The following is a 27,919-nucleotide window of genomic DNA, read 5'->3' as shown; positions in this document are numbered from 1 at the left end:
GTGAAATATATTTTTAAAGCGATTCGTATTTTTATTTTAGTTTTAATGTGACAGAGTTTAATAAAAATACTTCATTATTCATTATTTTCAATACTTTTATTAAAATTTATTATTGAATATCTTTATACCATAAAGCTAAGTCTCAGCACATAAAACGAGATGATTTTAATTAGTTAAAACTGGAAAAGAAATACGGACTTATGGGTGGAATCTTTTTGATACAACAGAATTAGAGCTTATTGTACTGTACAATTCCTTTACGATGAATGATTAATGGAATATAGCACCATCTATATGATCTTTATTTAAGCAATTTATTGCAATTCCAGACGCTCTTCTACAGGCTAAATGTGGTTCAAAGATTTTTAATTTTCATGCCATATATGGATCTCTCGTTTGTCTCGAATAACAAAACACAATTCCTTGCTGAAAGATCAAAAAGCTCTCATTGCAGTCTTTATTTACACTTTATCGGAACAACTCACCATGCTCCATCGCTTGGTTGGAATGCATTTGAGCAAATAATTAAAAGGATTGTGTTTTAATATTTGACAGCTTTATGATCGATTTATTAATGGTTTTTTTGCACAAGTCGTTTGCTGTATTTTTGCTGATAGTGTTTAAAAAAAAAACAATTCCTTCTGTATGTTATAACATGTTTCGTTCAATCCCATTTTTCCATATCCTCTTGCATACAAAGATCGACGGTGTATCGCACATCAAACAAAAAAACATCCGAATGTTTCTGTTCTATTGAATGCTGTTTCATTTTATTAAAATGGTATCTCGAAACGAGAATAAAATTTTCTTTTTCTTCTAAAGAATCGATTCTTCTTTGATGCTTTGAAAAAAAAACACACACACACATTTTGTCCAAGACAAGACAATTTATATTTTTAGCTAATCCGTTGCACCGATTTTTTCTTCGCTGCACGGTGATTCTTGCATTGGTTGATCGGTGCCTTGATCCATTTGTGACGCTTCCAGCCGTTGAGCTGCTAAAATAGAAGCCTGCTGCTGTTGTTGCTGCTGCTGTTGTTGTTGCTGCTGCTGCTGACGGTGGATGTCTGTCAAGAGTTGCTTATGGCTTTCCGGTTCATAATCACAATCGGTGTGCATGGACTGTGGTGGCAACGGTTGCGAGGTGATCTGTTGCTCTTTTTTAATCTGCGCATCTAGCTGCGTGTGAAGTGTAGGGGATTGCTGATCGGTTGATTCGCACCTTGTCCGCTGCTGGTGGACCTTCGTTCCCCGACTGGGATGATGTTTCGGTGGTTCGAGAAACATGCGGGTGGTTTGCACCAGCGATTCCTGTTTGATTTTCGCTTTGTTCGTACCGAAGAGCAGTGCATGCGGTGCCGGATGTGTACCGGTGTCCTCTAGCGTGGTCATCGCAGATTCATCGTCATCGTCGATAGCGTTACGCATCGTTTGCCCTTCTCCGCGATTGTTGCTCGCGAGCTGATCGCCGTGATGAATGTTGTTGTTGATGTTATCCGCTTTGGTGTCTTCGTTTTCGTCCTCCCGCTTGCCACCGTAAAATACGGCATTCCGCAAACCATAGCCCGAGTTAAAGTTGTCACTATATTCCACCTTAAACTGGCTGTTGTAAATATTCTGGCTACGCTCGTACTCGTAATTGTTAGGCTTCAGCTTGTTCGCCATCACGTCACACTCGAGCGACATCAGGCTGTTGCTAAGCTGATCCTGCAGGTTGGAGAAGCGCGTACCGACCGTGCTCAGATTGCCGGCCCGTATAAGCGTACTGAGGCTGTCCGGTTTGATCGCAGCATAGTCAGCCACCGCCATCGAACCGAACCGTTGCTCACTGTTTGCCACACTGTTGCTATTTTCCTGCGATTGCTGATCCAGGCTCTGTGCTGGGTGCTGCAACTGATGCTGGGTTTGCGGTTGCTGCGGAACAGATTCTTTTCCCACCATTATATGATTATTACCGGTAGGTCTACTATCTCCATGCTTGGTAGTTTCGGCAGCACCGACATTAGCTCGATCGCCACTTCCATTGCCGCCGTGAGCTGATCGTGTGTCCGGACCACTGAGCAGCTGATGGTACGTAATTATCTTCCCATTGGGATCGCTTTGTGCGGATGGATTGCTACGGCACATGTAGTTTCCCGAGCTGTTCACACTCGTCAGTATCGTCGTGGGACTGGGACTGTCGTTCATGCTGCTCGTGTTCATGTGCTGCACCTTTGCTGCCGTCATGACGCCCGCAATCGCCGAACCGCCCTTTTCGTTACAGTCCGCCTCGTAACAACCGCCGCCCGGTGTGCGATATTTGGCCAGATGTTGATACACCTGCTTGATGCGCTCCATGTTGGCGCGGGACGCGATCGCATGGTTCACCATCGGCAATGGATAATCCTTGCCGATGAGACACTTGGCCGCACGCTGCACACTCTCGGACGCATTCCAAGGTTCGTGGATGAAGCGGGTCGGGAAGTTCTGTAAAAGATGTAAGATCAGCATTAGAGGCGGGTGTGATCAAGAGGAACTTCAGGAGAGAATTCAGAATTTGCAGTGTAGTTCAACAGAGATCTCCAGTGTTATCTCTCCTCAACTGCAGTACTTTACGGAAAGCTTACTTTCAATACCGGCAGATACCGTCGTATGTAGTCACCGTTCGGGTCAGCCTTACGGCCAAACTTCACCGGACAGTAGCAGTGAAAGAATTGTTGGAAAAACGACGAACACGACAACCACATCCACATGCCGGCATTGACCGACCAATCTGCATCTAGCAGCAGTTCCTCGAATACCTTCATGCCCTCCTCCCAGGATATCCACAGATCACCACGTGTTAGAAAGCATGCCACGGCATGACGTGCGAGATGGTGAATCCAACCTTCTTCCCGCAACTGCGTCATGATCGCATCGATCCACGGAAAACCGGTCTGGCCGCTTGCCCACTTGGCAAGTGCTTCCGCGTTACGATCCCACGGGATCTGCACGCAGATTGGGTTACCGGCCATCTTATCGAACGTGGGATTTTTAGTAGCGGCACAGTAGAAAAACTCACGCCACAGTAGCTGCCCGTGGAGGGACAGTGGCGGGCACGCTTTCTTGATCTTTTTGTACAGATCGGTCAGCTGATAGTAGAAGAGCCGCGTGCTAAGACACCCGAACCGCAGGTAGGGTGAAAGACCCGTTTGACTAGCGAGCAACGACTGGGGTGTCATTTTGGGCCGGCCGAACGAAGCGACCCACGCTTTCCGTTCGAGATGCCGCTCGAGACGGGCAAGTGCTTCCGTTTCGCCGCCAATCCAAATCGGTGGCCGAAGGGCTTCCGTCTCGAAGCCAAGTTCCTCCAGTGTCGGCACACCGTACTTGTCGTCGTGATCGTCATACTGTGGCGTGCTAGACTTCCCAATCACATCAAGCGTGATGGATGATTCCGGTTGCGGTGGTGCATCCATTGAGGCGATAATGGCTTGAAACTGGTGGTACGTTAGCGGTGCCCGGCCTCCATTTTTTTCAATGATTCTAAAAAGAAAAAAATATAAGTTTTAACATTTCGTTTTTGAAGTCATGCCTGATAGTATGACCAGTAGTATACCTTTCCAAATTGTACAACGTGTGAGATGCGGCTGAGATGACCTCGATTCCAAGCTCCTTACACATCTCCGAAATGTTGTGGTCCCGGACGCGCCCAAATGGTTCCGGATCCTCTTCAAACGTCAGGCAGGTGGTTCCCCATTCTTTGAACAGCTTTGGCAATGCGTCCGCAGGTTGACCACGTATTACGAAGAGGCGCGAATTCAACTTGCGCAAGTTGCGATCCAGATCGTCCAAACATTGGAGTAGAAATCTGCAATTGCATTTACGGTAAGAATGAGTTTAGACTTTAGACTTTCGTACGTATCTCGGGATTCTGGATATATAAAAACTTCATTTTTGATTGTAATTATAACTTGATAAACCATCCTTCCTTTAAGTACACCTTAAGGAGGTTTTAATCTGACTACTCTAACTTTCCATGATTTATTTCGTTTTGGATTAAGTTGCAGTTTGTAATCCGACAAACGGTATTCCATGTAAAGTATGTCAAGACCGAAAGACTATTGTAAAACCAAATAGGAAAACAGATATCTGTCTGTAATGTTGCATGCGGAAGGGTATTTTTCTGTAAGCTGTTGCACAATCCTTCCTATCCGTGCCGACATTGCATTCCCTCACGTTTGTCTTGTTAGTCTATTAAAGCTATTTGGTTCACAGAACAGTACGTGTTTCGTTCTCGAATGTTTAGTAAACATGGGACAAGTAAATACAAGGAATCGTTTGAAGTAGATAACTACGAAGGGGATAGTTTTTCTGGTACGGAAACAAAATAGTTTTTATGAAATTTTAATATATCATAAAAACATTCCAATTTTTCATTGATGCTAATGAAATTTTAATATCTCATAAAAACGCTTCAATTTTTCTTTGATGCAGATGTCGCATACAGCAAAACATTATAAAATGAAAGATAAATTAAATATTTATTAGCGATTCGTGCTTTTTTTAATAAAAAGCCGAAATCAACAGGCCGTTCTACTTAAATAAAAAAAATAGTATTGATAATAGTGCTGTAATAATATTTTAAACCTCAAGACCAAAAACAGTAATCACCAGAACTAATTGGATATTGATAGAGAATCAGCTTTATCATCAATAGTCAATTTTGCAATGGATTAAAATTGTCGTTATTCAACGGATTGTCCATGAAAAGAGAAAGAATTGGTAACAGCCCTCGAACTGTAGAAAAACTTAGACGATCTTAGAGAATAGCAAAAAGGGCATGTACAGACGATGACATTCAACTATACGCAGTTTTTGACCTCTTTTTATTGCAGGGTAAAACCATAATGCGCTTTTAGTGGTTCACCCCATAAAAGAGTAGACTAATGAAGAATTCATTTCTATCATCTCTATGAAATGTCACAAAATTATCTGTATGTTTTAAGATTCTGAAAACAATGCACGCCAATTAGTGCGTCAAACAAAACATATAATTGTTATTTGAAAATTTTCATTTAACATTTTTTCTTTTATTGTAATACAAACTTTTACCTACAATTCTAAGCACCTTCTGGTTGCTTTTCTAAAAAACAAAAGTTTTCTTTCAAACGAAAAACGTTAAAGTTCATTCATGTAGCATGGTGGGAAATGCGTCAGCTTTTCTTTTTGTCTTTAATTTCTCCTTCCTTTCTGAACAATCTAATGGAGTTCTTGCTCACATATTGTGTATGTACATTATAAAAGAACAACAGTGGAAAATGTACAATAAAAGAAAAAAAGCAGGTGACACATAAACCAGCCACATCGACGCATTTTCAACAACCCCCACCCGGATAGCTGTGTGGGTGGGTGGAAAGGATCATGGTTATGGCAAACCATCAGGGGGGGGGACAAGTGAGAACATGATGAGAAGGGTGAGTGGACGGAGTGTAGGTTTTGCGATGGATAGCAGTAACGGCTACGTAACGTTTTGGTTTCGAACGCGTAGTTGCGCCTCACATTGTCTGCCACGTGATTGTTAGTCAAACGCGGCCCTGGAGGGTGGTTTTCGCCCTGGTGAGAGGGTAAGTTGAGATGGGTGGCAGATCGTTTACGGAACCGTTAAGAAGATACGTGCAGGAGACGTTCGAAGTTGGTGGGCTGTATGTATTGGGTACAATTTTTTTTCCCCTGTGAAGTACGAAGAAACGGGGAAGCTTTCGTGTAGAGGGGCCCCTGTGTACGACGGTGGCTGTATTTTTGTGTAATCGAACTCGGCAACTTCACGGCTCTGTCACCTGATTGTCATCATCATGCCTGAGCCCTTTTTTCGTATGTTTTTCTGTTGTTCGTCTTCAGGATTCGCGTAACCGATTCGGGTTGGTGGTGTTTATTGAACAGTATTTTGTTTTCGGCTCTGTTAGGAGGCAACATATTACAGCACGCGTGGCCAAATTTACACATCCTTCAGCAAACAGAAACTGGAAAGCCGAAGAAATGTTACGAAACGTTACACCAAAGTAATTGAATAAAGAAATAGGTTCATTCGATGTGACCTTGCGTTGTAAAACTAATGTACAATTTGGTAAATGAGGAAGCTTCAAAAAAAGTTATTTGATTTGAATGTTTTTCGTACAAAATTTTTTATGTAAATTTTTATATACAATAATTTATACTCATCATCAACGGCCAGACCGTTCTATCTGAATAAAAAATATATACTCATTGTAACTTCTTGTTTGTTGGGTAATTATTCAGAAGATCAAGTAATAAAATTTTGTAAATATTCTTAAGCTGTGTAGTTCAAATTTCATCAAAACTATGTAATGTTCAGTAAATATTCTTGTATTTCATTTTCGCCTTATTCTGAGCAACTTTATGAACCAATCTTAATGAGTTTGTTATGGCTTGTTAATGGATTTAATTAAAAAATAATTCCTAATTAATTAATTAGAACAATATTTTTGAATTTAAATTTAAAAAGTATGGTACAATTCTACCTTAAATTGTTTTTTGTCGCAATTTAGAACAAGTGTATATTGTACCGGTGCAATCAACAATACACATACGCATTGTTCCAACAGTGCCGCACTGCTTAGATGCTTACAACGGTTGCAAAATGCAATGCCAACCGAGGCCGATATCATCATTAAACCTATTCGAGGCCATTCAGACGGAGGCACATTTATCGCGGTGCAAACAACAAGCCCGTTAGTGGTGTTCGCCACCGATAAGCCACCGATGCAACGTAGAGAAAAATGCATTTGTGCAGCTGCTGCAACTGCGACTATGTGTGTGCTATGCAAGTGAGATTCCGGTGAGTTCCAGTCAGAAAACAAAGCACTAATACTAAAAAGCAAAGCTCACCCTTCCTTTGTGCGTGTGTGCAACAACGATCGGAAGCGAGAATTGCATCCAACGGTTTTCAGGGTTACTTCTATAGCTGAGTGTACGTTCTGTGCGAGTAGTGGTAAGTGCAGTTTATTGCATGCGAAGTACGTCATGTGTAGTACTCGCCCGAATGGACAATTATTGGTGTTGTGTTGATGTTGCCGATGATGATGGCGTCGACAATGATAATGATCGCGATTTGTTAACGTAGGTAAAAATGTGCCTCTTGCATAATGGTTTGCTGATGATACAGCACATTGGTAGCATCATTTGTTGAGCAATATTTCGATCAATTCACAGTATTATTTTTTCCCCAATAATGTTTTGTGCAAGAGAATTAATTTTGTTTTAACTTACCTCCATTTATTTATGCCCACATTTGAGCTACCGGCGAACCAGGGATCGATGATGAAAACGCAACGAAACGTTTTCGCCCCACGAAGTCCTTCGCGCAGGGCCGGATTATCGTGCAAGCGCAATCCCTTGCGGAACCAGTGTACGGTGTGTTTGTCACGCATTTTACCGCCCGACCCTTGCTGCAAATGATGCTGATGATGGTGATGTTGATGAGCGTGTTGCGACGAATGATGACGCTGTTGTTCTTGGGCAGAGCTTTTACCACCATCATGGTGTTGACTCTGCTGTTGCTGGTGGGATGAACCGGAAGACGATAGTTGCTGCTTTTCGGAACCATCGGTTCCACCTGTTCCGGTACCAAAGTTGCTCATACCACCCGTACCTCCCCCCACCGTACCAGATGTACTGGCCGAAAAATGGCCAATGGATGAGGTTTTTTTCGTCATGCTTTAAATGTTTGCTGAAATCACCACACAAAAAAAAAACGCAAACCAGCGTGAGATGAAACTATTCGAAATATGTTCGAAATACAGAAGGGTTCGTTTTTGTATAGTAAAAGTATAATATTTACCTAATAATTAACAAGCTTGCTGGATAATACAGTTTATTAATATGTGTACCAATGACACAACACTGGAGAAGGAACTTTTACGTAGCGATCGTAGGTGATCATGGTGTGATCAATGAGAATCAACTTTTACTGCACCGTACGACACTCACACACTTTTTTTTAAATGTTAAGAACACGATCACTAGAATGATAAAACGAACAAAAAAATTCAATGTTTATGTTTTGCTTTATACACAAATTAATTTAAATGGTTGTTTGTATTGTGTTGCGCAATAGTGACCGATCGTGTTTCGGTTTAATGCACTCGTAATATGATCAATCACCATTTGTCAAATGACTCTCTGGCTATTAGCAACAAATAGGATTTTCCTCACGCAAAATTCCCAACGTAAAACGCAACTATTTGAAGCGTTGCACTTTTATGTTCACTTTGTAGTTGTAATGGATTTATTATGATTTTTTTGTTGTTGGTTTGAGCACTTCTACATCATTCCTTCACCATTGCACATGGGAAACTGTTTCGATGATGATTTTCATCGTGCGATGACCAATGCACCAGCGTCCGTTTTGTTGGTGTAGGTATTAGTATTAAATGGCGATCGTCGTTTTACTATCATCATCACTACTGTGGCAAATGATCGGCACATTTGCGGCACTCACTAAACTATTTAATTTGCACGAGAACTGCACTCAAACCCACACACACACACACACACACACACTGGGGTGATAAGAATTTGAATGATTGCATCACAGCGTTGCACATTTAGTTGCTATATACACAAGCCAATTGAATATACAAACCAAAGCACAGGATTAAAAACTGTGTGAATTTCACTCGTTTCCAGTTTGGGTTTTTCTTTTTTTTCCTTCCTAGAAGCACCCAGTTCTGCCACACACCAACATCAACGCATGACTGTTAATGTGAAGGGAATGATTTTTCCCTACCGTGCTACAATAGGTTCCGGCAAGTTGGTCCGGGAATCGTTAGAAAGAGTAAATTTGAACCGACTGGAGATATGTGGAGCGCCGCACTACTGTGGAGAGCGTAAAACCTTAAACGCAAGCATTGAGTTTGCCACAAGAGGGATGGTATGGTGCCGTTTCACAGGGGGTTTTCTGTTACACTATTATGGCTTCGACAGTGAAAAACGTTCCGGCGCACACCTTCGGATCGGTGTAGACCGATGGCTGTTTGGGTTGGTTGTGCTTGGATTACGCAACCGTTATAAGGGACTCACTATGCCTCGCGGATCCACCGACGAAATGAAGTTCATTTGGAGCCACTTGGGTTTGAAACTCTATGGGGAAAAAAAACTTTTCCCATTCCTTTGGACCGTTAACTTTTTTGGGGTGTGACTCATTCTGAGCAGATAAAGTTTGTTATACTTTTCTCGTTCGTTTTTAATAAAGTAGTTTAAATTTTAACCATTTTTAATGTCTCACATACACTTACACTATTTAATTCAATTTTATACTTTTCACATTTTTTCCACTTAGATTTGAATTCTATTTTAAATGGAACAGTTTTTAAAGATTTGAAATGTTCAAAGTTAAGCTTCATCACATTCACACCGTGTTGAGTTTGATACAATCGGTTCAGACATGTCTGGGGTATGCAACGGAATAAGCAGCGCCACGAGGATAATGAGATTGAAATCTTATGCGCCAACACACGAGATCTTTGCGAGTTTCGCACGTCAATTCAATTGGCCGGTATCGGATTGTCGGAATGTGTTACATATGAATGCAGCAAGGATTCGAGAACGATCTTCACGATTTTCGACGAGACTTGAACCCGGGGTGGGAGTTATATAAAAAAAATCTTACATTGATGAATGTTTTTTTTTCTTCTCTTTTTTATTATTTGAAAAGAGAATTTTCACGTCACTTGGTGTAGTTTTCCACTAGTGAGAAATGCACTAAATGTACTTCACTATCACGGACCGTTTCCGTGTCTTCCCATCTGCACTGTGCGGCGTAGCATATTGGACTGATTCAGAGAGCATCCGGCTGTGTGGTCGGGACTGGCCGAGCAATGTGTCTAGTAGCTCTCTCACACTATCACAAAACGACGAGCAGCCCGTAATAGGGAATACTGGAGGGTGTACGAAAGGGAATTCCATCCCATGGTTGGGTCGAGGGGTGGCTGATTGGAGGGAGCAAGATGTGCAATTTGATGATGACGGGGCGTACAGCGCGGTGGAAACATTGTCAGCAGAAAGGATAGGAAAGGGAACTGTTTGTGGCTCGGACACGACACATTCAACGTGACTTGGTACGAGCTTGCTGATCGTTATGTATTTATATAAACGACTAAGGAGAACGGATTTCTTACCGAGCCACCACTCGTCGCGGCTTACCAATACCGCCCCACACGTTGGTACCTCGTGGTCTGGCCGAGGGATGAGCCACCAACGCAAAATGCGGGTGTAACTAGAACGGTGACTGCCGTACCCGGCTGCTCCGGATACAGCCATGGCCAGGGGCTCAAGAGATGCATTACAAATTGTTGCAGCAACAAGCGGCATCATCTATGCTTTTGACCTGTTGCGATTGATTGGACCCAGTAAAGCAGAACATCGCACATATAGCGACGGTTACACTGTCGTCGTGGCGTCGTTGTACGTGAATGTCGTAACGTACGCCCTGAAATCTGCATAACATGTCGGCAAATCAGAATGGCACGACGCAGTGGAAGCTTTCACGTATTAACGACAGATTGAGACGAATTTGTTAGAAAATAATAGAGTTTTGCGTCTAATTTACGTTCAATTTTAAAGATTAATTGTACAAATTTAAGTGAAATCAGCGTTAAACTGTATTTTATGAATGACAAAATTAATATGTAACGTGATATGTTTTTTACTTTATTATTTTTGACAACTGAACAAATGAAAATTTTCGATATTAAATACATGTGTACCGTACAAGGAAATTAAAAATGTGATTTTTTATCCCCTCGGCCCTATCGTAACCACGTAACTTAATTAATCCCCACTCTATAATTTACGTATTAGTTTGCTGGATTAATTTGTAATGTATTTAAATCCATTTAATTGCCATTGCATAATATATTTAAGAATTTGGTAAGAAGAGTAGCGGGGTGGTAAAAAGGGATGGATATTTCGATATCATTTGCCATTCGCGATGTACACATATTTTTTCTTAATGTCGATTTTATTTTTTATTAGTTCTACAATGTTTGTTTCTTAACTGTTTATTTTTTGTTACAATTGTTCATCACCAGTTTCAATAAGAAAAAAAACGAAAGTACAAAAATTGGCCGTATAAGGAAAGGGTTTCCTAAGGAATCTTATAAAAAAAATTAAATAGATGAATTAAATGACAAATGCTATACATGCAAAGGAAGGATAAGTGCGTGTGGAAAAAGTGGAAAAAACTAGTGATGGGTAAATCCGACAAAAAAACGGAATCGCTTCCGAATGACTCCATAAATTTTGGAAGCGGCTCCGGAAGGTAGGTGCAGTACTCCGAATTCGGAACCGTCCGGAGCCGTCCGGAACCGTCCGGAGCCGTCCGGAACCGCCCGGAACCGTCCGGAATCGTCCGGAGCCGCCTAGTCGGCAGCCGGAGCCGTCGGAATCGTCGGAACCGTCCGGAATCGTCGGAATCGTCGGAATCGTCCGGAGCCGTCCGGAGCCGCCTAGTCGGCAGCCGGAGCCGTCGGAATCGTCGGAACCGTCCGGAATCGTCGGAATCGTCGGAGCCGTCCGGAGCCGTCGGAGCCGCCGGAGCCGTCCGGAGCCGTCGGAGCCGCTAGTTGGCTATGATATAACCTAGATTATTGCACTATCAGCAAATTTTATATAATCTGATAAAAATAAAAAAAATAAAGCAATCTTTATTTAAAAAAAAAAAAAAAAAGCGCTAGCAATAACTAGCGGCTCCGGACGGCTCCGGACGGCTCCGGACGATTCCGGACGGCTCCGACGATTCCGACGGCTCCGGCTGCCGACTAGGCGGCTCCGGACGGCTCCGGACGGCTCCGGACGGTTCCGGACGGCTCCGGACGATTCCGACGATTCCGACGGCTCCGGCTGCCGACTAGGCGGCTCCGGACGGTTCCGGACGATTCCGACGATTCCGGACGGCTCCGGGCGGAATCGTGGTTTTAACCTAGCCGGAATCGGAGCCGGAGTTGCTATGCTCGGAAGCGGTTCGGAGCCGTGGGTGCGATTCCGAGAACCCATCACTAGAAAAAACCCTCAACTGCCTTTAGTCTCCATCTAAAGACTCTCCGTGTACTTTCTTCATATGTTGCTTAAGTCGTACCCTGCGCCCATAGCTTAACCCACACTGCTCACATCGGAAAGGATCAAGTCCTTCGTGTACCGTTTGGCGATGGAATTTTCGAGCGGTCGGGTTGCCAAACCACTCGTCACATGCGTCACATTTAAACGGTCGTGGGTTCACATGACGATGCTGATGGTTTTTAAGAGCTTGCTTCCGTTTGAACCTTGCCGGACACTGATCACACGGATATGGTTGCTCACCAGTGTGCGTTACCATGTGGATGGGAATTTCAAACTTTTGTTTGAAAGTCTTCGAACACACGGGACACTGAAAGGTTTTCGCCGTTTGGTGCAGCTTACGGTGGTTCTTTAGTGTAATGATTTGGCGAAATCGTTTACCACAGTCTTCGCAAGTATAGTTCTTATCCACCACCGTGCACATCTGCTCGTGCCGCTTTAAGGCGGAATTTGTGAAGTAAGCTGCTGCACACGATCCACAAATGTACGACCGCTTCCGGTAGGGCCTATCTTTATGGTGCTTGAGAAGTGTTTCGGTTAAGAAGCGTTGAAAGCATATGTTGCATTCGAAGGGACGGATTGAATTGTCCGTGATACGGTACTTTGTATGTTGTACATCACAGTGTGCAGTTAGTTCCTCGGGACTTGTAAATTCTGGCGAAGGATTGCATCCACAGCAGAAAAGTTTTGCATTATGCGTTGTTTGTTTGAGTTCAGATGTGTCCGTTAGTTCTGTGCTTTTATGGTCGATGCTCACAGGTTCCGGACGAATAATATGCTGAGATTCATATTCTTCATTCTTTATATTCAATTGATCGTCTATTGGTGTCATTGTTCCGTGCTGATGGCCTAAAATAACGGAATCTGCTTTTATGAATTCCTTACTAGGATTACAAGGATGAAATAATTGTTGAACATTCGTATAATTTTTTGATGCACATTGATTCCTAGCTGCCTCACGAAGAATGTTATCTGATGCGAGATATTTTTCCCGTAGCTCGTTGTATGTTATCACCTCTTTCCAACAACTGTTGCACACTGTTTGTGGCAGTCCATCATCGTGGTAGATCTGAAATAGGGACACACATATTTTGTAGTGAAATAATGCTTTATTTCAGTTTTTAAAGATTGGAATAGTTTACCTACCTTAATGTCGAAACAAATATTGATGATTTCTGCGAGTGATACATCTTGATGCACATCGTGTAGCGATACGAACTGAAGATGGTCACAGCTGAGACAAAGTCGACACACCGATGCTGTATCGAGGTTCTTTTCAGGATTCACTCTCTCAGAGCTCATAATTTATGAATTGAAATTGTTAAAATTGTTGGAATATTCACTATAATAGACGATGCTCCGTTCAACAGCATGTTATTTGCACAAATTTCCCGTTTGAGCTGTTCAAAGCGAAATGTAAACAATCAGATGAAGGCACACTTTGACATTTTAATCTTTCTGCAAATCAGCTGTCAATTCGGCGTGAAGCTGGATGTTTGTAAACATGGACCTCTCGTCGATCTATCTAGTGGAAAATTTAAGCAACTACAATTTTGAGGATGTCGTCTTTCTTGCCGCTGATATCAATTCAATAGTGGAAGCTCTAATGCAACCACTAGTGTTGAAGGATGCAGAGAAAGTATTGTTTTTGGGAAAGCTGTTGAAAACCGTTCTACACATTTGCCGAACAATCGTCTGCAACTACACAACCTTGGAGGAGCTGCTGAAGGTAAACTGGAACACGTCGAAGAATTACAATCAAAAGTGGCAATTTTTCGAGAAATTAACGCTGGAAGATCCTGTACATGTTATCGCTAGAAGAATACTCCTTTCGAAGGATGGTGAGCAATGTTTAGGGGTCATGCAGGAATTTTACAGACTGCATTACTCGAAGGAAGTTTTCAAGGAAATGTTACTCAGCGTCCAAAAAGTAGTTCCATCGATCGCCTCGCTTTGTGCATTTCAAAGACTGATAAATACGATATCTGGGTCGGAACTAACGAGCGGATCTACCCCGCACACGGACGAAATAAACATTGTTGCATTGGCGAATCATACGAACACAAATGGTTTCAAGAAAGTGGCTGAAAATCTACAAGAAAAAATGAACGGATCTGACAACGAAGAACTACTGAAATTACAGATGCAATTGTTAAAATCGCTGTTCACAGACACAATACTAATGGAACGCTATCAGGAAGCGTTGAAAAATGATTCGTACTATCAACTGAACATGGCAGTTTTGAAACTCTATCATGACCACTTGTTGTCCAAAAATATTCTGTACGACACTAATATTATAATGCTGTTATATTTACTGCGGCAAAATGGTGCTCACGATGCACTACTCAGGCAGGAATTTTTCAACGAAACCAGGCTGGGAGGACCGGAAAGAATGCGGATTTTGCTGTTAGAATTACAAAATTTTAGCTGATACTTAATCGAAGCTTTTAGTTATAAGAAAACATCCGATGTGATCGAAATATATGCCGAAAGAATAAATTGTATAAGTAACACCATGCATGTCCTTAAAAATATGAAAGTATTATGAGAAATCAGCATATTTTTCACAAATTCAAAAGCAAATTCAATTTTTCAAAAATTGTCCTGGAATATACCACTCTGTGATTATTGACAGCTTTCCTCAGGGAGTATTCTACTGCGAAACAAAGTGGGTATATAAGGAGGTGTATTCATAGCATTTGACATATTGCCATTTTGAATTTCAGTTTGACAGCAGGGGTCGATATATGTATACCGGTGGAGGCCACACATACAGTGATGATATTGTTGACGATACATGTTGGTGCAGTAGGTGCCCACATTAATTGTAAAGTGTTGAGTGGAAATTCGCCCAAAAATGTGGCATATCGTCGTTCTTCTGGATCCTACTCATTACTCTACGCATTTACCGCTTATGTGATCATCAGTGTTTTGATTGTGGCAACGATATAAATACGGATGTAAACATTTGCCGTTCACCAACACACATGAACAAACGCATGGGATTTGACAACTGGGGTCGATCCTCTTTTTCCTACCAAATGTTCTACATGACTACACCTCCTTATATACCCACTTTGACTGCGAAACTCCCAATGCAAACGTCAAACAAACCAAAAATATAAACAATCACAATCGAAACGGATTGGTTTGGTGGCGCCAAACAACCGCAATATTCTTATCTCAACACCAATAAAGCCACATAAATTCACCATGAGAAAATGTCGTGCGTGTTTGCAAAAGGAAGCAGATAGTTATTGTTCAATTTACAAGAAAATTCAAAAAGTAACGCTCGAAGAAATGTTTCATTCGCTTACCGGCTTAAGCGTGTCTCGAGAAGATGGTTTGCCGCTATGTTTTTGTCAAGAGTGTGCAGATTTCATCGTGACCTGTAACAATTTTCGAAAAAAATGCATAAAATCTGATGCTCATCTGCGTGCTGCCAAGATTATCAGCGAGGAGTAAGTACGAATGGAGCAAAAGCTGTAATGTTTCATAAAGTGCAACACTTCGTTTTGTCTAATCCATTCACAGGGCGCAAAATGAAATTCCAAAAGTTGATTATTTTCCAACGGCTGGGAAAATATCGGAAGATGATTATGAGATTGAACCGGAAAATGATGTTACGGAGAAAACATACTACGAAGAAGAAGCCAAACCAACAACACAACGACTGGTAACCACCAGCACTGAGTTGGAGAATCATGAAGAATCTGATTACGATCTGTACGATGTTGTTGAGGACGTCGGAATAGTAGAAAATGTTGCATCCGACTACAATGAAAGCGGCGTGTCGCTTGAGGGAGACATTGAAGCTACAGACTCCAGGGAAAACTCACCGAAAACAGCTGACGGAATGGATGAAGCTGCACCAGAAGATAATCCAATGGTTTGTCTCATTATCAGCTGTTGTGGCTGTTCTGGATCACAATTCACTTCAGTGAAGGATTTAAAGCAACATCGGCTTGAAGTGCACAAGAAGAAAAACATCTCGAATTCCTTAAAGATCCATCATTGTGACATTTGCTTTGAACCCTTCTGCAAAAATATTAAATTATTAAAAGAGGAAGCTGCACTGGAAGCAAAGGAAAGATACGTCTGTACCATTTGTGGCGCCAGCTACAGTAGTCGAGCGGCTTTGCAAAGTCACAACAATAGTAAACACTTGCGCAAGCGAAAGTACGCGTGTGATGTCTGCCAGAAAGCCTTCTACACCTCTAGTACCTTGATATCACATCGGCAAACACATGGCAAGAAGAAATACCAGTGCACCGTATGCTCGAAAATGTTTCTTCGCCGGTGGGACATGTTGAGCCATCAGAATACGCATTCCAACGAACGGCCGTACGGTTGCAGCGTGTGCGACATGCGTTTCAAGTCTTCGGCTCACCTGCGGGGCCACCAATCAGTTCATACGGGCGAACGGTCGAAGAAGTGTCGAAAATGTGGGAAAGGATTCCGCACGTACAGTGATCGGCGGGTGCACGAGCTGGAGCATGAAAACATCCATCCCTTCAAGTGTGACTTTTGCGATAAAAAGTATGGCCGGAATTACAAGCTGCAGGTGCACATACGGATGGTGCACACCGGCGAGCAGCCGTTCGCGTGTACCGATTGTTCGAAACGATTCTTCCAGCGGTGGGAACTGACGGCCCATCGGCGGACGGATCATGGCGATGTAGAAGGTTAGGAGATGTTCGAAATTGTAAAGTGATCAAATTTTACTTGAATTGTAACTCAAAATCATTTGTCTTACACAAAGTTTCCTAATAGTTTTAGACAGTCTCATAATTTTTTTATGAGTTCTTCAGATATGATAAGATTATACAGATATTCAAGAGAGTAGCACATTTGTACCGGAACGAATTAGGGTAAAGAATAGCAATTAAATCTTCTATTTATATAGACTACGGAAACCGAATACATAGTAAAGCACTAGAAGAAACTTAACTAAAAGAAAAAAAAAATGGTTTAAAAAGACCGATTTAATACTTTATGGAAAAGAATAATGAATTATTGTCCCGCTTGCTGTAATAGCTGTAACAATGTAAGTATTACAACAATGAAACATGTATTTAATTATGCCCTATAATAATATTTATTTTCGATAACACTTAGAAAGTTTTTCTTCTAATATTCTTAAGTTCTCGTTTATCATCTAATCTAATTTGTAGATTAACTCAATTCCAACTCAATTAACCATTGACGAGAACCTAATCACTATCGAGAGCACACTAGGTAAGAGCAAATGCGAGAACGGTATAATTTTAGCCCTCATGCCTCATGGGACAGACGCTAGCGCAGCGTGGAATGATCTCACGCCGTAGCGAGATCAATACTACTGCGCTGCGTGTGAGCACTCGCGGATGTTCACCACGGATGTCTGTGTCTCTTAGGTACACCTACTATCCGGTGCGGCCAACGAAACCTGCTCGCACGATGGACACTCATCGCTTCAGTCCAGATGCTTCCGAGACGGTGAAACCCCGCACGCACATCGTGTGTGTTGTCAGTACGGACCGGGATTTGAAAGCGTTTGCAAGCGGCCACACACCGGTCGTGATCGTCGACCGATCGGTGTGAGATTTGTTTTTTTTTTAACTGCGAAACACACACGCAGACGCGTGGTTTTTTTTTAGGTACGAGTGCGAGTTTTTAAGTGCAGTTTTGTTTTCATTCCGTTCCGTACGTTACGGTGTGTACAATTTTTGTCATACAATTACTCATTACCTTTGTCCGGCACGTGCTCGATGTTCGATGCTTCTTTGTCGCTTTTTGGCTAGTAAATGGTTCTTGTTTGCAGTAACTCATATCAGTAGCGGATTGGAAAGAAATGTGTAGTTGCTTATCCACATACTTCACCGTGATGAAGAGAAAAAAAAACCCGAACCGTCATGCAGGGTACGCGATTGTACAGTTCGTCATAATTTATGTTGTTATAAAGTCTGTGTCTCAGCGCAATCTGGTCAGCATCCGATGATCTCGGGTACGGTGAAGCTGTGAATCTAATTTGAGGTGTGTGAAATCAACGCGTACTGATTGCTGCCCCACGATCGCTGAGTGATGATCGTATATTGAGCTGTGAGGAAAACAAAAAACCTTCTTCGCTCGTACGTGGTTACAACATTTTCAGACCATTTTCAAACCTGGTAGCTTAATAAATGTTCATAATGGTAGCAATAATCGGTGCACGGTCCTCACCGTTTCACAAGCGATCGTAATGTTGCCGAGATCCTTTTGCACCGTTCCGACCTCCAACCTGTCCAAACGGGGATCGAGTTTTGCGGTTCAAGTTTTCTCTGCAGTTTGGCGATCGGTGCGGGGTACGGTGCGAATGGGGTCGGAGGTTAGTTGATGTATTTATAGCGTATTGAAAATGTTGTGAACTTTATATTTCTAAATCGGAGTAAAGATCGCTCTTGCTCTGCACCGTTCTGCGTCTTGCGTGTGGACAGGCTGTGATGGTGGTAGCAAATCGTTCCTTTTAAGGTGGATTAAGATGCTTGAGATGAATATTTTTTTAAACCGGTACGGCATAAAAGCGCCCTCCACAGCGTGTTTATTGTGTGTTACTTGAATGGTTGCGTTTTCCCCCCGCGAAAGCAGCTGTGCTAAATATTCGAATTGAATCGATCGATCGAAAATCACGCATCGAGTTGGGTTTAATGATTGGGCCATAACCACACTTTAACAAGTTCGCTCACGGGAAGCCATGCTGGTAATGTAATGCGATGATTGTTGGCTTTCGGCTTCAAGATCAGCGACCGGTATAAAGATGATCAAAAACGATCCAATTTTATTCCCTGCCAACAATTCACAGCTATAGAACGGGGAAGAAAACATAAAACCACTCTAGAGTGTATGGTTTTTGTTGAATTGTTGTTGCTAGTTTTATTTCCTCGGGAGGTTTTTGTGTGTCTTTTGGTACGATTTTCGTCGTCCGAAGAGAGCGAATATTTACGAGCTGGCCAAACAAATGGACGTCAACAGTTTCGTTGACTCAGTCGCTGTGCCCCATTAGTCGAGACCGACATCAACCGTAGTGCATGATTTTGACCACGGCCATGACCATGCTCTCGATGTGTGTGTGTGTATGTGTATGCGCACGGAACTCATGTGACCCGGTAGTGGAATTTCCGCACGTTCCAAGCAATGTTGGAACCAAGCGAGTTCATTGAAAATTTCCACGGCCCTTTTCTGGCGAATGCCGGACGCGACGACAAAGTGTGTGTTTTATAATATTAGAATCGGCTTACCGTTCTTCTTGTCCCTGACATGGGGACGGGGGGCCACTTGAGCGATGGATTATGTTACAACGGTTGTCGGTCTAACGGAGCGCAATGGTCCAATGAAAAATCTCGTGCGGTGACAAGGTGATTTTCGAAGCAGCAAACAAACAACCTTGAGCTTGTCGCGGTGGCGCATCGGATGCTATTTTTTCCTCCTCAATGTTTCGCTAACATGTATGATCGCTTGGTTAGGTTTTGCTAGCGGAGAAAACAAATGATTAGCAGACAGGTGAAGAAATCATAATTTATCACTCCATTCGAATGGCATGGCGTAGATTTGCTGTCATGGACATCGTTAGTGTAGTGAATCTATTAGAACTCTCCACTAGACTTTGTTGCCACTGATAAGTGCGTGTGTCCTAGCGATCATGCTCAAATTTGTACGATTAAATACGATTAATTGCAACGCTTCAACTGCTTCCGATTGCTTGCGATGACAAAATATTGACAACGATGCAATTGCAGCAGCAAACTTACGATCGATGTCTGCACATTTATTCTGGCGAACGATCGCGCACGCCATCATACGAACAGTTTTTTCTCTTCTTTTTGGTCGGATCCGTTACATCGAACAGCATCGTCCGTCAGGAGGTTGCACGGCCGTTCTGGACGATGCCGGACCCTGCTGCCATCTGTCGACGAACAGCAGATTGCTTGGCAAAGTCACAAGATTTGTCAGGTTCATTAATTACGGTCGGAATGTTTTCGGTGCAAAGCGGCACGAAACCGCGCAATGGCCATTAATAGTCTCCCAGTGAGATTTCGAAGGATCACTTCGATTTTCCTGGCGGTTCGTAAATATTTTTTGTGCGTTTTTTTTTTGTGTTTGTTGTTCTTCATTTGGCCAACTCTCAAATATATCACCTCGGTTGTTGTACTCCGTATGTCTGGAGGCCGACCAGGGGAGGGGGACTAAATTGGCATGAACAGTACGAACGGGACGAGAAGAGAGGGGGACGAATAGGGACGTAGCTTCTTGGCCACATGGCGCACACTAGCCGTTGGCGCGTTGGAGGCAATGTTGTTTAGAGTAGTGTCAGTGTCAGCGGGTAAATTGATTTGTAGAAGTCGGTGCCAGTGAATGCCCTGCATTACCCGGCATATTGCTGCAAGACTGTGCCATCGGGCGGTTTTTGGTTTGCTGTTGTTTTCATTTGCGAGAAGAGTATACAGAAACCAACATACAACTGAATTGGCAAACATTGTGCCAATTTTCAATGCCATCCGGTAGAGGATGTTTGCAAATTTCCGTACAAATTAATCATTCCGTGATTTTGTTGTCCGAAATGGGTTTAGTGTGATGTATTATTGTGCATATTGTGAAGGAGCACCAGTTGGTATAAAGATAAATAAACGAACAAACTATAGGCTGCGTTGGTGCCGAATTGTTGGTAAATCTACTGAAAAATGCCCATGATTTGTATTTACCTATATTAATTTTTTTTTTGAGTTTATGAAGGATTCTTTCATATGGTTATTTATTAATTCATGTCGATTCCACATTGTTCTTCTTCTTGTTGGCTTAACGATCTCTAAGGTTATGCCGGCCAATTTCGAGCTTATTTCGAGGCTTTCGAGACTTATTTTTACCAGGTAGCAGAATAGTCAGTCCTTACTACGGGGGACCAAAAGATATCTGTGGTCTGTTGAAGAATTCTCATTAATTGTTCCATACAGATCCACAGTACGTAAAATAATTATAGGAACACGTTTTTGGAGTATAAAGCTATACTTAATGATTTTGTATATTGCAGAGTTTGAGCTAAACAGCAATGTTCTACAAAACGCAATACGGACTATGGAGTAGGCGTTGTTTTAGCCTATTTTCGAATTTTCTCTTCTTTTTTTTCTCTTTCTTTTTCTTTTTTTTACTTTAACTTTTTCTTTTAATTTAACGAATCCTTTGAACATAACTATACGAACATTAAGATAAAATAGAAATAGATATATATTTTTAAAAACTTCCTTCCAAAACAATACAAGTTTGTGCTTTCAAATATCCTTAAACCGATGCTAGTAGATAAAATTTTTGATGATTTTTAAAACGGACCAATAATTCATGGTAAGCGTGTAAAAGGGAATTCCGTCGAAAATTTCATGTCATTTCATTATATAATATTTGTAGTTGGGCTCACATACCTTTATTTAAAACACATTACTCCGTATAGCCTTAGCTTTTTTTGGGAAATTTCGAAAAATTTATAAATTGAAGGATTTTAATGAGAATTTGTTGAAATAAGTTTCTTTTCATTCAACTAATGCTTTAAATAAAAAGAAAGATAAAAAAATAAAAAAATATAAATAATTGAAAATTTCATAAGGCTATAGCCTTACTTTTTTTGAGTAATTTTGCAAAATTTTATAAATTGATTTATTTTAATGCCAATTGGTTGCACTAAGTTTCTGTTCACTCAAATAATACTTTAAATAACTTTAAATAGGCTACAGCCTTAGCTTTTTTTGAGTAATTTAGCAACATTTTAAAAATTGATTTATTTTAATGCGAATTTGTTGAAATGAGTTTCTTTTCACTCAAATAATGCTTTAAATGAAAAAAGAATAAAAAATAATATACAAATAAAACAAATCTAAAAATTTGAAAATTTCATAAGGCCTTAACTTTTTTTGAGTAATTTAGCAAAATTTTATAAATTGATGTATTTTAATGCGAATTGGTTGAAATGAGTTTTTTTTACTCAAATAATGCTTTAAATAAATAAAAGAATGAAAAAATATAAAAAAATTAAAAAAATCTAAAAATTTGAAAATTTTCTAAAGCTATAGCCTTATCTTTTTTTGGGAAATTTTAAAAAAATTTGATAAATTGATGTATTTTAATGCGAATTGGTTGAAATAAGTTTTTTTTTCATTCAAATAATGCTTTTAATAGAAAAACGAATAAAAAATTATAAAAAATAAAATAATTATAAAAATTTGAAAATTTCCTAAGGCTATAGTCTTACATTTTTTTGAGTAATTTTGCAGAATTTTATAAATTGATAGATTTTAATGCCAATTGGATGAAATCAGTTTCTTTTCACTCAAATAATGCTTTAAATAAAGAAAAAAATAAAAAATTATGAAAAATAAAAAAATCTAAAAATTTGAAAATTCCCTAAGGCTATAGCCTTACATTTTTTGAGTAATTTTGCAAAATTTTATAAATTGATTTATTTTAATGCGAATACATCATAATATCTTTTGGCTACCGGAAAAATTGACAAGATTTTCCAGCGCCAAACACACAAGAAAACAAAAAGGAACAAATCTGCGGTACTGTTAGCAGCATCCGTTCTTTGTTTCACAGGAGTCAGCAGCATCCGGCGACGAGCTTTCTTGATGGTCCGTTGTTTTGAAACATCGTCACTGGGCTTAAAAAACTTGCCTTTCTTATCGGCTTCATCAAAACAATAAATTTATTACTTATTATAACTTTCTTTGTATAAATTAATTAAAGCTACTGGCTCGATTAAAAACGTAAACAAACCTTGCACAAGAAAAGTTAAACATCCTAGAAGTCGCGCCAGAATCGCATAATTATTTTGGAAAATTGAGCTACTTTTATCGCGTTCGCAAACGCGACAATTGCTAAGCATGTACATAGTGACCGGGTTACATTCTTAGTAACAAAACAGATCAACGAATGATCGTTTATTTACGAGCATACCATTTTAATAAACAAACAATGACCAGATGGCAATTGCATATTGACTAATGCGGATCGATCGATGCATAATTAGAGCCAGAAAAACAGACAACCTATTACGGACGGGAACCTCAAAACACGGCTGCAACATGGTTTGCAAGACAGGTAGTAAAATAAATTATATCTTTACACACTTCCGGGGTTGAGTTTCTCCATCATTCCAGCAAAGTTAGTGCAAAGTTTAATGCAATGGTGGCACTGTTTGTTGAAGCGATTTATCTGTCATAACGTGTCCATCTGCAGGGGGTTTTTTTCCCCATGTCCAACACCTAAACCTCAGCGTTCCTTAACACAACCGGAAAGTGGCTGGTAGATACTAACCTTTCTCAAGCCCTCCGATCTTTTGCGTTTCGTTGTAGACAAAAGGAAGGGGATGGAGGGTTCAAGGGTTAGAGAAGGGTACCCTGCCCGGCAAAAGTCCGGCAGCGATGAATGTTTATTTTTGGATGCAATCCAATTATAAACCCCACACCATACGGTGAAGCTACGGTGGGGCGGAAGATTTGATTTCACGATCGTGGTGACGAACGTACCGGTTCCGAGTGTTGCGTGAGTGTGTCCGGTGTGTATATGTGTCCTTGCCGACTAATAACAACAATTGTTCGAGTCGTGATTATTATCTCCGCCGTCGCGATTGCCCAGCCCTCATGTGGATCAAATCATCGTCGGTTGTAGCGGTTTCGATCCCAAGTGAATCAGTGTTCAGCATCCAATCTGTTCCCTCTACTTATCTCTCTCTCTCTCTCACCCTCTACACCCAGTCCCGTGGTCACTCAGCTGTGATTTTGCGTGTGCGTGATATCGTGCTCAGGAGTGGCAAGCGTTTGTTTTGTGCCATCGAGTGGTGGAAACAACGATCGAGTGTGGCTAAGTGTGCGTACGATTCGATGGTGTGACCGTGGGGGGTTTGGTTCGATCGTGCGAAGGATCGTGGTGTGCAGGGTGAAGTGAAACAAACGGCCAGAATGCAGCTTGTGAATCGTGGCCATCGAAGCAGCAGCACGGTCAGTGCCGATGGGCACCAGTTGCCATCAACGACCGCGACGGACATTGCACTGATGCGATGGTCTTCGCGCGGATTCACGGCCATCCCGGTTGAGCCGGACGATATGGCGTCCGGCAGCAGCTCCTCGACCGTAGATTCACTCGTCGCCACCTCTCACAATGGGTCCGCACCGGTTGGTGTAACGGCCAGTGCTCCACCGGCCGGTGGGCCGCGGCAAATCGACTACCTGACGCTAGACACCGCGACCGGTGTGTGCGAAAGTGGTGGTATGGCAACGGACGGCAATCGGTGGCAACGGATGATGCCCCAGCTGGCCCATCACAAAGGGCAACGGCGAACGAAACAGCATCGCCCTGGCAATGCTACGTCATCTTCGGCCTCCGCCTCGATACAGCCGTCCACCGCGTCGTCTACCTCCTGTCTGCGCGACTGTCTGCTGTGCCGATGCTGTCGAAGTGGTGGTCAGTATGCGTTATCGTTCGGTGACGATCAAACGTCAAATTCAATCGGCTCGCAAATTTGATCGGCGATCGTCGAGTGAAGTGATTGAAGTTTGCGTTTCGTTGGTCCATTTCTTCTTCGGGTTTTTGGTGACAAGTTAGCTTACAACGGGTTTTTGGATGTTTCTTTTCTCTCTTCCTTTCGGATCCTTGCCGATGCTGTAGCGAACATGGACGAGCAGAAGGAAGCCAGCGATCAGGAGGAAGGCAACTATGAGTGTAAGTAGCTGCGTAGGGAGTGACGATTGAAGTGGTGTTTTGTGTGTGTGTGTGTGTGTGTGATAAATTCTTTACGTAATTAAATAATTTCATATAAAAGAAATGCAAACAATGTTAAAAACGCACTTCATGATATGTTTGTGAGGGTGGTGATCACCAATTGAATGTGTTGAAAAGAGATATTTATATTCCGCGAGGTCAGAAAGATGCTTATAGTGGCCTTAAACTGCACACAAACACTACGATGAACTATTCACTATTATAGATAAAACATACCATAACGCATTTTTAAAACCTTGATTAATGTTACTGCTACATCATATGAAATGAAGAAAACTTGCAAAATACACAATGTTTAGTGTGGGCGAAACCATTCTGTTGACAAACGTGAATACACACACTCTCTTGCAGCAACTCACAACGTTTTAGTGTGATTAAGCAATGAAACATTTTTCCTATGCGTCTCGGGAAAACTTCCTCCCACCTTCAACGGTTCGCAAGTAGTTGGAAGAATTGTTTTTAGTCGATGCCGTACCACAATGTTCGTGGCCAAATGATGTAAGAGACCTATCAAATTAAGCGTGTACAGCTTTGTGTTGTCACTCGTCGTTCTATGGCGGCGGAATGTGTATTGAACAAAACAGTTGGTATTTTACATAATTTATTGCTTCTTCTTTTATTAACTGTTGGTTTTATTTTGACAAAAAAACTCTGTTTTTTAGTGTTGGTTTTAATCAATGTTTTAAAAAGAGTTGTTCATATGAAGCTGCAAGGATGATGATTCATTTGAATTATTACTTGACTTGAAAATGCTTCATAAATTTCTATTAATTAATAACTGTACGATTTTTTATATTAAATATATCCCATTCAGTTGTGTTGTGAACGCAACGATCAATCGTTCTGATTCACGTTTTTTGAACACATTTTCAAATCTATTAAACGGTAAAGTAGGTCACTACGCGATACGTATAAACAACGACAAACCAGAACGCGTTCAGACCCTTAAGCGTTAAACGACAATCGAAACATAATACGGTCACAGCGCGACGCGCGAAAACATAAACAATCAGCACGCGTTCTGATCTTAAGCGTTAGGTCGTACGTTCAGGCGATCATGTTCGGGCACCGGATATCGCAAATTGAGAATCAAAAGAAATACTGATAATGCATTATGGGTGCTGTTGACATGAATGCGAAATCGCATCTTAAAACATCCAGTAAATTGGGTCATGGCGCGCTACGCATAAGCGTAAACAAGCTCGGAAGTGTGTTGGGATAAACGTATGAATTTCGGACCTTAAGCGTAAATTGATCATGCTCATCATAACAATCAATATAAAACACAGAGGAAGCATTACGAATGCTATGGGATCAAACTCAAATGCTATCGTATGGAAATGATTTCATCTCGTTTTAATCCCTTCATCTCACTTTTACCTTTAAGACTCAAGATCCATAAGTTAGTATATAAGCCGAAAGAAATTATGAATAAAGCACTTACAATCTTACAACGAACGAGAACAGTCGCGTCCGCGTTTCATTTCCACGAACTTAAGTAAAATTCGCGTCTTCGCGTAAATTCCACTCCAGTGGACTATATGGTGGCTCCAGAGAGGAGTTATAGCTAAAAGTGCTCATAACTCCAGTGTCGAACTTATTCGACTAAAGTTTGAATTTAAAGTGATTAAAAGTTCAAAGTTAAATCGCTTAAAAAATTAGTGAAATCAAACCGTGGTTTAAGTGTTTGTTCAAGTTTAAAGGTTGTAACGTCAACCTCCGAATATTTTAATTCTCCGATTTCGACCTTCGATCGTTTCAAAATCGTCGTTGCTTATATTCTGTGTCAACAAATATAGCTTAAACCATTATAGGAACATTAGTGCTTTACGTTGTGTTGTGAAAGTTTCTAAAAACTATTGTGAAAGACATTGCTCCGACACACGCGGGAAACCCAGAGAAGTACCGTGCAACATCATCACAGCGAAGCCATCCCAGTTCCAGTTCGGTTCTAGCTCCTGCCGATTTACAAGAGGAAAGTATCAGCTTATTCAAGTAAGTCAATTTTCTTATCATACGGCAAGGAAATCGTAGATTCGTCCAAAATGCCTTTCAACTTTGTTAAAAACCGCAATGGTAGCTGCCGCCTATGTGAAGGTATTGATACCTCCGAAGAAACAATGGCGGAATGCTTCGAATGCGACCGATGGTTCCATTTGCAATGCGTTAGACTGACTCGCAGTCCAACACCAGCCGACTGCTGGTTATGCCCCAAGTGCCAAAAGATTAAATACGAGTTGAAACGTATGGAATCTGCGATGGAGGCATATGCAAAAAAGGATGGGGAAAGAACAAAGGAAAGCATGGACGAGTCCAGTTTGGACACCACTATGAAAGAAATGGTTATCAACCAAGGAAAAATGGTAGATAACCAAAAGCAACAGATGGAAGAATTTTTCAACGCTTTCAAATCCATGATGGATGAAAGAAAAGGTCCATCGCACATGGAAACCTTCTTACGAAGACAATCCTTGATGCAATTGCCAAAGTTTGGAGGTGATCCAAAAGAATGGACAAACTTCAAACAAACGTTTGACAAAACAAACGAAGAAGGCAAATTTACGGATTTAGAAAATCTAAACCGTTTAAGACAAGCTTTGAACGGAGACGCCTTAAGGCACGTTCAACAGCTTATGATGGAATCTAAAAACGTAGGCGAAATTATTAAAAGGTTAGAAGAAAAATTTGGAGGAACAGATCTAATTTATTTAGAACTGTTGAATGGATTACAACGACTAAAAAAAGAATCAAAGAATATAGTCGTTGATCTAATAAATGCATTAGAAAATTTAGTGCATACAATTAAACTCATGGAAGAACCATCCTATCTTAGTGATCATAGATTGGTGCTTGATTTAACGTCAAAGCTTCCCTATAACATACAACTCGATAGAGCCAAGTATGTAACTAAGGAACAAGTCAGCTTAAGGGATCAAACATTAGACGAACTATGCGAATGGCTTAAACCTTATGCGAAAACCGCAACTGTTATGAGTACGTTACAATCGTTTACTCAAAAGGGACACGTTAATATCCATGAGTC

General features: G+C 41.3%; 4 protein-coding genes across 7 annotated transcripts in view; 2 read left to right on the top strand and 2 right to left on the bottom strand.

Moving 5' to 3' along the window:
• Positions 1 to 74: 74 nt before the first annotated feature.
• Positions 75 to 10,481, bottom strand: LOC125766539 (cryptochrome-1-like). Its single transcript, XM_049432585.1, has 6 exons — positions 9,650 to 10,481; positions 7,820 to 8,000; positions 7,249 to 7,708; positions 3,578 to 3,829; positions 2,607 to 3,504; positions 75 to 2,466 (listed from the first exon to the last, which is right to left on the bottom strand). The coding sequence occupies exons 3-6, from the start codon at positions 7,692 to 7,694 to the stop codon at positions 901 to 903; spliced, it is 3,162 nt and encodes a 1,053-aa protein (XP_049288542.1). The 5' UTR covers positions 7,695 to 7,708; positions 7,820 to 8,000; positions 9,650 to 10,481; the 3' UTR covers positions 75 to 900.
• Positions 10,482 to 12,040: 1,559 nt separating this feature from the next.
• On the bottom strand, positions 12,041 to 13,513 carry LOC125766556 (oocyte zinc finger protein XlCOF6.1-like). Its single transcript, XM_049432620.1, has 2 exons — positions 13,240 to 13,513; positions 12,041 to 13,162 (listed from the first exon to the last, which is right to left on the bottom strand). Exons 1-2 carry the CDS (start codon positions 13,393 to 13,395, stop codon positions 12,059 to 12,061), a joined length of 1,260 nt encoding a protein of 419 aa, XP_049288577.1. The 5' UTR covers positions 13,396 to 13,513; the 3' UTR covers positions 12,041 to 12,058.
• Positions 13,514 to 15,182: 1,669 nt separating this feature from the next.
• Positions 15,183 to 17,053, top strand: LOC125766553 (zinc finger protein 567-like). The gene is made up of 2 exons (XM_049432617.1): positions 15,183 to 15,557; positions 15,631 to 17,053. Exons 1-2 carry the CDS (start codon positions 15,310 to 15,312, stop codon positions 16,784 to 16,786), a joined length of 1,404 nt encoding a protein of 467 aa, XP_049288574.1. The 5' UTR covers positions 15,183 to 15,309; the 3' UTR covers positions 16,787 to 17,053.
• Positions 17,054 to 17,173: 120 nt separating this feature from the next.
• LOC125766530 (Kv channel-interacting protein 4-like) overlaps positions 17,174 to 27,919 on the top strand; it is a 65,521-nt gene continuing 54,775 nt past the window's right edge. The window contains exons 1-3 of one of the 4 annotated variants that reach the window (XM_049432566.1): positions 17,174 to 17,673; positions 23,853 to 24,558; positions 24,763 to 24,816. In XM_049432566.1, coding sequence (XP_049288523.1) covers positions 24,057 to 24,558; positions 24,763 to 24,816 — 556 coding nt within the window. In that variant the 5' untranslated portion in view covers positions 17,174 to 17,673; positions 23,853 to 24,056. Of the gene's footprint in view, positions 18,112 to 23,457; positions 24,559 to 24,762; positions 24,817 to 27,919 lie in introns of those variants that run through there. The other 3 variants (XM_049432564.1, XM_049432563.1, XM_049432565.1) reach the window with 3 other exon arrangements.

This window comes from Anopheles funestus, chromosome 2RL, assembly GCF_943734845.2.
Source record: "Anopheles funestus chromosome 2RL, idAnoFuneDA-416_04, whole genome shotgun sequence".
Taxonomy (NCBI): domain Eukaryota; kingdom Metazoa; phylum Arthropoda; class Insecta; order Diptera; family Culicidae; genus Anopheles; species Anopheles funestus.
Note: the sequence above shows the minus strand (reverse complement) of the source record. Positions and strands in the feature narration are given on the sequence as shown.

Excerpts from the sequence above, each read along its gene's own strand:
- LOC125766539 (XM_049432585.1), bottom strand. The coding sequence starts at position 7,694 with ATGACGAAAAAAACCTCATCCATTGGCCATTTTTCGGCCAGTACATCT. Across the intron at positions 3,830-7,248 it reads GTGGGCATAAATAAATGGAG|ATTTCTACTCCAATGTTTGG; the intron begins GTAAGTTAAAAC and ends ATGCAATTGCAG. Across the intron at positions 3,505-3,577 it reads ACGTTGTACAATTTGGAAAG|AATCATTGAAAAAAATGGAG; the intron begins GTATACTACTGG and ends TTTTCTTTTTAG.
- LOC125766553 (XM_049432617.1), top strand. The coding sequence starts at position 15,310 with ATGAGAAAATGTCGTGCGTGTTTGCAAAAGGAAGCAGATAGTTATTGT. Across the intron at positions 15,558-15,630 it reads GCCAAGATTATCAGCGAGGA|GGCGCAAAATGAAATTCCAA; the intron begins GTAAGTACGAAT and ends ATCCATTCACAG.
- LOC125766556 (XM_049432620.1), bottom strand. The coding sequence starts at position 13,395 with ATGAGCTCTGAGAGAGTGAATCCTGAAAAGAACCTCGATACAGCATCG. Across the intron at positions 13,163-13,239 it reads ATATTTGTTTCGACATTAAG|ATCTACCACGATGATGGACT; the intron begins GTAGGTAAACTA and ends TCCCTATTTCAG.